General features: G+C 50.9%; 1 protein-coding gene across 1 annotated transcript; it reads right to left on the bottom strand.

The window, feature by feature from the left end:
- Nucleotides 1–589: 589 nt before the first annotated feature.
- On the bottom strand, nucleotides 590–8,050 carry Spink4 (serine peptidase inhibitor Kazal type 4). Its single transcript, XM_036178536.1, has 3 exons — nucleotides 7,991–8,050; nucleotides 2,194–2,315; nucleotides 590–635 (listed from the first exon to the last, which is right to left on the bottom strand). The coding sequence occupies exons 1-3, from the start codon at nucleotides 8,048–8,050 to the stop codon at nucleotides 590–592; spliced, it is 228 nt and encodes a 75-aa protein (XP_036034429.1).
- Between the last annotated feature and the right edge of the window lie 725 nt (nucleotides 8,051–8,775).

Here is an 8,775-nt window from a genome sequence, read left to right as displayed (position 1 = left end):
CAGGAGGCTAGGGCAGGAGGCTTGAGAGTTTAAAGCCAGCCTGGGTTCCACAGTTAAGACTGTTTCAATCCAAAAAACAAAATAGTTTGATATTAAAAGAAGCAGTTCAGATGTACAGTAAATACTGCCTGTATGCCTGCCATGCCTTGTGTGTGTGTGTGTGTGTGTGTGTGTGTGTGTCTGCCTCCAAGCACTGGTCAGCCCAGAAGAAATTTGCGCATGGATTCAGGTGCCACTGAACCACACACTCAGCAGTTCAGGATGCTTATCTCTGAAGTTCTTGGCCTGAGGTAGGTGGGGTGCTGGGCAGTGGCCTGGGGTCAAAGTCTGACCTCAAGAATACGGAAGGTAACTGAGAGCTCTATTGGGACATGTAGCAAGGTTGAGGACCAGGGTAGCAGGATAGCAGATTCAGTGGGGAGTGCTATCAGGGCTGAGCCAATCCTTGGCTGCCACCTCCTCCCCAGAGTTCCCAATGACTGGTCCACTTCACCGGCTTGGGCTGCGTCTTTTATTTCCCACCATAGCCTCTGTCTGGAGCATCACGTTCTCCAGCTCAAGGTTGCATGGCTTGAGTACACCTCTGGGCTCAACAACGGCCATCCTTCCTGATCTGGATGTCCTTTTGGGTTTTTCTAGAATCAAGGAAGATAAAGATGAGGCCATTAACTGTAGGAACTAAAAGGATGATTCAAAAGCCAGGCCCAGGCCATCCTCCCTGCTGAGCCCCTCCTGGAAATGTCCAGATGCAGAGCAGGTGTGTGTGTGGAGCGGGGAGCACATCCCCTATAAACTGACACTCTTACACATACCCTGAGAACTTTCAGCTTCTTGGGGTTTCAGCTATCACTGCTTGCCGATGGCTGCCAAATCTTTGCCCTTCCTGTTTTTGCACCTGTTGCAATGACCCCACCAAGATAGACCAGAGACCAGCTGCCACAAACGTCGCTGCCTCCCAAAGCTGCCCTTCCAGCTCCCATCTCAGCAAATGGTACCACTAGCCGCCCAAGGCCATACATAAATAAGTTACTGGGCCTGAGCTACAGGGCTAGAATCCCTTACACAGGAAGCTGGGCAAAGGACTCTAACATGAAGGCTTCCCTGAGCTTTATAAAATGAGCTTGAAGCCTGTGCAACCTAACAAGGCCATGTTTCAAAATAAAGGTGGAGCTGTAGCTCAATTGGTAGAGTGCTTGCCTAGCATAGAAGACCTGTGTTCAATCCCTAGTACTGAGACAAAACCAAACCATGGACTCCTTGAGCTCACAAGTTCCAGACCAATCTGGGCAACATAGCAAGACCCTGTTTCAGAAAGAAGAAAGGAAGGGAGAAAAGGCACTTGTTCTTACCCCCTTTCTCCCCTCCCCCTTCACACCCAGTCAGACTGAGCCTGTCAGCTATACCCCAGTGTACCTCCTCCTCAGGAATCTTGGTCATGACCCTTTTCACAGCCAGGGCTCTACCTTCTTACATTTCCTCATCTGCCTAGACAGCTTGGCATTGCCCAAGATTTCTCCTCGTGATCTCACTGGGCCCTCAGGCTGATAACTGTACTCGTGAGAAAACTGAGACCTAGTAGGTGATCAAGGTCATGGTCTAACCCCGACTCATCTCCTTTATCACCCCTCCTCCATTTCACATTTTAGTATATCCAGCTTTCTGTATTTCTTTAAGCACAAACTAACTTTCCGTTATAGGCCTTTCTAAATTCCCTTTGTTCTCTCAGATGTACCTTTCCTTTTTTCTAGATGATTTCGACTCGACCTCCTCTAGTCCCCCTGGCCCTGCTCCTGTGTGCTCCATTTCAGTCTTGAGCTGCTCTGCTGCTGGCTGGCTGTTGGCTTGGTTTCCCTCTCTTAGCCTGACTCCAAGAGACTATAGAGGAGCTCTCGGGGACTGGCCACAGTGAGTGCTCAATAAATAACAGTCGGCTAGAGGAGCGAAAGATCAGATGAGACTGGCTGGCCACTCGGTTTCTGCCTCCTCCCTCCACATCTGTCAGTCTCTGGCTTTTGACCTGGAGTCCTGTGCTTCCTTTGAGTTACATTTAGCTCATTTTGCTAGGCAAACGTTTGAGGACTCTTCTCTGGCCAAGTCTGTGTGTGTGACAGGTGGGCTGAAGCCCTGCTCCCTTCAGACGTGCATGTGCCAGAGAGGGGGCCACCCGAGCAAGTTGGATGGGGAGGGACTTACATCCGGGTCACGCAGAGATGGCATTCATTTTTATATGTTACCCCATCCGTGCCGCAGATCGGTTTATGTGTCTGGGGACACCTTGGAGACTCTGCCATGTGCTCACAGATGGGCTGTGGAAAACAGAAGTATTGGGGAAATTCAGAGGCAGTGGTCGGGCCCAGGGGCTCTGCTTGGAGTATGTAATCAGCTACTAGGGACTCTCTGGTGTGTTTGCCTGTGTGTGTGCCAGTGGCTAGATGTGTCCATAAGTTGGAGCCGGTGTCTGTTGAGCCCTGGTTTGTGACATCCTGCCTATTCTTTGTGTGTGAAGTCCTGTATACAGAGTATTTGGCATGAAATAAGTGTGGCGGGGTTCTGAGGGGCTAATGAATGGGGGAAAAGCTGCTTGGGAAGGTAGGCTCTGAGGACCCTCAGACCCTGTCACTGAGGGTCTGAGGCCCCAGGCGGAGTCAGGCAGGGCAGCTTGGTGCTTGCTGGGGTGAGGGGTGAATGATGAGGTGTGTCTCAGAAAGGTCACCATACTCCATAGAGCCACTCAGTGTGCTGGGTCACCTCCTTGGCCTGGAACCCCTGGCCTGTCTGGTGTCGCACACAGTACAGCAGGTGCAGTGTCCTGCTGTGCTGGGTGGGGAGTGCCCACCGAGGAAAGGACCTTGGAGACTAGATTTGGGACAGAGCCTTGGAGCTGAGGTCAGGCTCAGAACTTGGGCCTGCTCAGTCCGGAGGATGTATTCTGAGGAAAATGCAGGTTCAGGAGGCCACCTTGGCCACCATTGAGGGGAGGCTGTGTAGAGTGGATGAGCAGACTCCTGCAGAGGAATGGCCTTACCATTTTCGAGAAAACATTCTTTTGTGCTCCCACCTGCACCCCTGAAACACAAAAACAAACTGCTCTCAGTGCCGGCTGCCAGGCCAGGGTCTGAGGACCCCTTCTCCCATCCCGGGGCACCTGGCCCAGCCCCTGCTAATCTGGATTTCTTGAGGAAAGGTAGTGAAACACAGATGGTGGGGTTGCCAGAAGGCTGACATCATGCTGGGTACATGAATAAAGACAGAATTAGGGGTGACAACCCACCCTGCTTCTAATTGCTCAGATCCCAGTGGAATTGTGTTCCATCAGATAATAATATAAAAAAGAGCAGTTAGCAATGTGCCAGACATTGAGACATGGTTCTTGGTACTCCCTACACCCCTCACCACTCTGACAGAAGGAAGAGTACTTTAGGCTGTTTTTCAGGCAGTAAACGCTGCATCTGCTCCCCAGAGCCCAGTGCAGGACTGAGGTACCAGCCCCAGCTGCCGGGAGTGCTGGCTCCTCACAACCAGTCCCTTCTTAGGAATTACCCCTGGGGGATGGAGCTGCCTCACCCAGCCTTGCCTCCCATGCCATGGACATCCCTAACAATGGTGTGGCTGCAAGGTCTCAGCTCTCATGCCGCCTCGCTCCAAAGCTTCCTGCAGTACCACCTGACACGGGTTACACTCAGCCAGCTTCCTGGCTCCCGTGGGTAGCACTCCCACACTTGCCAGTGAAGGCATGTGTGCTGGAACACTTGACTGGCCTAAGAAAGGCTCAGAGCTCAAATGACATGGTTGGGTAAGGCAGAGCTAGGATTTACATAGCGGTTTGCCACCCCAAGCCTGACTCGCTACACAGACAGTCGTAGCCCTCAAGGTTTGCCCGAGTTACTTGTAGGGCAGGGGCAAAGCGGTGTGACCCTGGGCATGGCCGGTGGGCAAGAGAGCTTGAGCCACGTTTAAGGCTCAGGTGGGAGGAAGAGTGGGTGAGAGCTGAGGAAGGGGTAGGAGCTTCCAGGTGCCTCTGAAGGGCTGTCAGGGCCTGATGGGGAGATGGGCTCTTCCCACGTGCACGTAGTGGAGCCGGTCAGTGCCAGTGGCTGCGGGGCGGTGGACTACATGTTTCCGTGTAGAGCAGAAAGCTGTGTTACCATAAAGGGACCTGTCGCGAGCTCTAGAGTTCCACATCTGCTATGAAGTTTTTTTTTTTCTTGAGGATGTCCCAGACAGAGAGAAAAGGGGCTAAAACCAAGTCACCTCTAGTGTGTTCTGCTGGTCTGGCAATGGACGATCAAACTGTAAATCTAACCTTGTCACCACAGTGCTCAAGAGTCTTCGATATCATACCTGTCATAACTAAGAATTACCTAAGTGTCCTCCCACAGGAGACCAGATAAAGTGTGAAACTTTATAAAGTGTGAAACTTGTATACAGTGGAGCATTACTCAGCAGGAAAACAGGCACACCCAAGAGGCAGGTCAGGAGGATTACCACAAGTCTGCGGTCAGCCTGACCTCAGTGAATTCCATGGCATCCTGACTGCAGAGGACCCGTCTCGAACAACACACAGACACACAGCAGAAAAGCAACTAATGGCTGTGGTGTGTGTGTGTTAATTACTTTTTGTTGCTGTGGTAAAACATCATGACCAAAAGCAACTTCTAAAAGAATGTATTTTGTCTTATGGTTCCAATAGGGTAAGAGTCCATCATGGTCAGGAAACATGGCAGCCATCTCTATGCATGGAGGCTGGAGCAGAAGCCAAAGCTCACATCCTCAACCACAGGAACAAAGATTATAAACACTCAAAGCTCACCCCTACCAAGGCTCCACTTCACAAAGGTTCCACAACCTTCCCAAACAGCACCCTGGGTGGGGAGCAGTGTTCAAATGCCTGAGCCTGTGGGGGATATTCCCATTCAAACCACCATAGTGAGAACACCTGTAATCCCAGTACTCAAAGAGGCTGAGGCAGGGGGATCAGGAATTTGAGGGCAGCCTAGAATACATAAAGAAGCCCTGTCTGAAAAATCAGAAAACAGGGATGGAGAGATGGCTCAGAGCATATACTACTCTAGCAAAGGACCTGAGTTCTGCCCCCAGCAGCCGTGGTGAACATCTCACAACTGCCTGAAACTCCAGCTCCAGGGAATTCAATACTCTTTTTCTGGCCTCTCCAGGAACCTACACTCACATTTACACACACACACACACACACACACACACACACACACACACACACACACACACCCCGCCACAAACACACATGCATATACATAATTTTAAAAAGTGAAATCTTTTTAAAGCTGATAACAGAAAACAATGAAAGCATCTGATAGACACATTGAGACTAAACTGCAAAAATACTTAGCTGAGCAAAGAAACAGGTACAAAAGACTCCGTGGACACCTAGAACAAATCTGCCATACGGAGATCTCTGTGATACGGAGAAGGCAGGTCAGGGTGACAAGGATGTGTGTGTGATTGCCTCTGAGCACTGAGCAGTACTGCTGTCTCTGAGACAAGGAAGGACCAGGATGGACTACAGGAGAGAAATTTCTGTATCTTGTTTGTTTGGTTGTTGAGACATCTTGCTATATAGCCTTGACTGGTCTAGAACTTGCTATGTCGATCAGGCTGGCGGCCATCTCATATTTGCCTGCTTCTACCTCAAGTCCCAGGATTACAGGAGTGTACAACCTCCTCCAGCTGCATTCTGTATCTTGATAGAGGTTTGGGACACAGGTGTGTGCACTGTCCCAGCTCATCCATAAGATTTACTGAAAAAATACTCTGTGTTTCATGGCCTTATAGAAAAGCATTTACAAAGGCTGAGTGTGATGGTAGAGGCCTATAACCCCAGCACTTAGGAGGTTGAGGCAGAAGGATCAAAAGTTCAAGGTCAGCCTGAACCATATAACAAAACAAAAACTCCAAACATTGAAAAGGCAGAGCGACCTTCCCTGGCTCCCATCACTGTCCAGTCTGCTTCCAGACCAGCATTCCATAGCCACAGGTGTGAACTGACACCAGCCTCACTTCCCAGGCTATCTAATGTATCCTCCATGTCCCCAGGATCCTAAGGTTCCTGGCTGCTCACTGTCCTGGAACAGGGGCTTTTTTGACTCATGCAGATCTGCTGTCTGAGATGTCCCTACTGTCCTCCAATGAAGTCACACCATCCTTCCGAGGCTCAGAAGCTTTCCCTATTGTCCCCTACAGTTCACTAAGAAGACCTGGAGTTGAGCTTGTCACAAAGCCAAGTGCTGTCCCACTGGGTCGCCCTGCCTCCCTATGAACCCAAGCTTCTTGGGGCTCCCGTGGCACCTCACCAGTGCCCCAACCAGCGAATCGAGCACTGAATGGTGATGCAGGGAAGGAGGGCACAGAACCCTACAGGGTCAGAATTTCTTCCCAGGGTTGTGAAAGGTTGTGTTTAACCCTAGGCATCTTGTGCCCTTCACCCAGGTGCATCCTTTTTCATTAACTAAGGCTGGAATCCAAAATGGATGCAAGGACCCTCAAGGCAGGCTGTTTAATGTTCCCAATGGAGGCAGTCTTGGGGAATGGGGAACAGGTGTGTGGGGAGGTGGTGGAGTAGATTAAGCAGCCTGTGTCTGACCAGAGCCTGCGGGCCTATTCCTCACCAACCCAGCTGCCAGGTCTGTGACTAACATGAGGTAATGGGCATGGTGCCAATAGCCCTCAGGTCCTGCTTCATATTGTTATAACACTTCTAGAGAGTCCCAACGGGTCTCTCTGTTTCCCTGTTCTGTTTATTCTGAACATACCAACTAGAGCATTCTTTTAAGGCCTGACTCCACTCCAAATATGGCACTGGCTCCCAATTCACTCAGAGGAAAAGGTTCTTACATGAACTCCCAAAACTGCCTAACATAGTTCCCAGCTGCTCCCCCTCCTCTCTCTCCTTCCCTTCCCTTCCCTTCCCTCCCCTCCTCTCCTCTCACTTCCTCTCCCCTCCCCTCCCCTCCCCTCAGCTCCCCTCTTCTCTCCCCCCCCTTCTCCTTCCCCCTCATCCTGTACCATGCTCCTCACTCCCTCCATCCACACAGCACCTCAAACATTCCAGACACGCTTCTACATTAGGGCCCTTGTATTGGCTGTTCCCTGCATCGGAGCATTCTTGTCCAAAATATCTCCACTCCCTCACCTTCTTTAAGCTTTCCTCAAACCCGAACCTCCCTAAGAGACCTTCTCTGATTTAAAAGTGCAGCTCCCTCCCAACCCCCATCACCCAGCCCCATATTTCTTAGCCTTTATCATGGGTTTTTTTTTTTTTTTTTTTTTTTTTTTTTTTTTTTTTTTTTTTTTTTTTTGAGCTGAGGATCGAACCCAGGGCCTTGTGCTTGCTAGGCAAGCACTCTACCACTGAGCTAGATCCCCACCCCGTTCATGTCCTTATATACTTACTATTTCTTGTCTGCTCCCCTCCTCAGCCCCACTAGGCTTAAGCCCCGTTGGGTGGTACTTCTTCTTGTTTGGTCCCTCATGTTAAAGGGCCAGAAGAGTCCCAAGACAGTAACTGAGAGTGGTGAGTGCTGCGGGCCTGAGGAGGCTCACCTCTGGTGTCTGCCACCCAAGGGCCCCCACCAGATGCTTAAATGGTGGTCCTGGGTCCCATACTACACCTTGTCAAAGCAGAGCAGGAACCTGAGGGCCCAGGCCAAGTCTCTCAGCACTCACCACCCCACAGCCAGCCTGAGGCCTGACTGCCCCTGTCTCCCCAGCCACCAGCCCATAATTGCTCAATGCAGTTTGAGCTGGAAGAGCATCCGACTTGGCAGTCTTTGTCCAGAGTCAGGCCCGAACCTGTCTCTTTTCTCTCAGTCCGTGTTTTGCTTGATGTAGTAGATGAGTGCAGAAGGAAGAAGCATGCCCAGGCCCCACAGGAAGCTCCAGATCTTGCCTCTGTCCTCACACCCAACCTCACCTACTAGGATCAAGCTTCAGAGAAACCAAGTTCTGCCCACTCACCCCTGTCCATGGCAAGGAAGGCAGCCAAGGTCAGGGTGACCATCCACAGGTGCAGAGCCATGCTGCTTGTGAAGTTAGGTATGAACTCAGCCAACAGTGGCCTGGGCCAAGAGTGAGGTTGGGGCCTATTTATTGCGCTGATCTCCACCCTTATCTTATCTGGGGCCAGTTGGTAGCCAGAGTGTCACCCCAAGTTAATCTCTTCATCCTGACACCTGGAAAAGGCTCACTCAAGGCACGATGCCGACTTTGTGGTGATACGTGTTGGGGCCAGAGCTAGGGCTAGGGCTGGGCAAGTTTCCAGATCGAGCAAAGGCTTGGACAGTTTGCAAAGCTGACTCCGTTTATCGATTAAAGCAAGGGGAAGGAATGGAAGTGGAGAGAAACACAGAACAGAGCTGAGGTGGGGTGTTCAGAAGTAAGTGGGGGGCAGCTGGAGGCAGAGGATAAGGAAGGGAGTCACCGATGGCTTTCCCAGTACCGCCTCTGCCAAATCCGTGACTTCAGAAAAGCTGCTTTCCTTATTTGGACCTCAGTTGCGTGTTTATTTGGTTCTGGTGTTGAGGAGTGAAGTCTGTGTCTCATGAGTGCTAGGCGAATGCTTTTCCGCCAATAGATCCCCAGCCCTCTTTTCCCCCTTTGAGACAGGGTTGCCCTTAGCTGCTTAGCCTGGCCTCGAGCTTACTCTGCAGACCAGACAAGCCTTGAGTTTTCTGCCTCATCCTTCAAATAGTACCACCAGGCCTGCCCAAGTGGGTCTCAGTTTACCCATACATAAAACAAAGA

This window comes from Onychomys torridus, chromosome 2, assembly GCF_903995425.1.
Source record: "Onychomys torridus chromosome 2, mOncTor1.1, whole genome shotgun sequence".
Taxonomy (NCBI): domain Eukaryota; kingdom Metazoa; phylum Chordata; class Mammalia; order Rodentia; family Cricetidae; genus Onychomys; species Onychomys torridus.
Note: the sequence above shows the minus strand (reverse complement) of the source record. Positions and strands in the feature narration are given on the sequence as shown.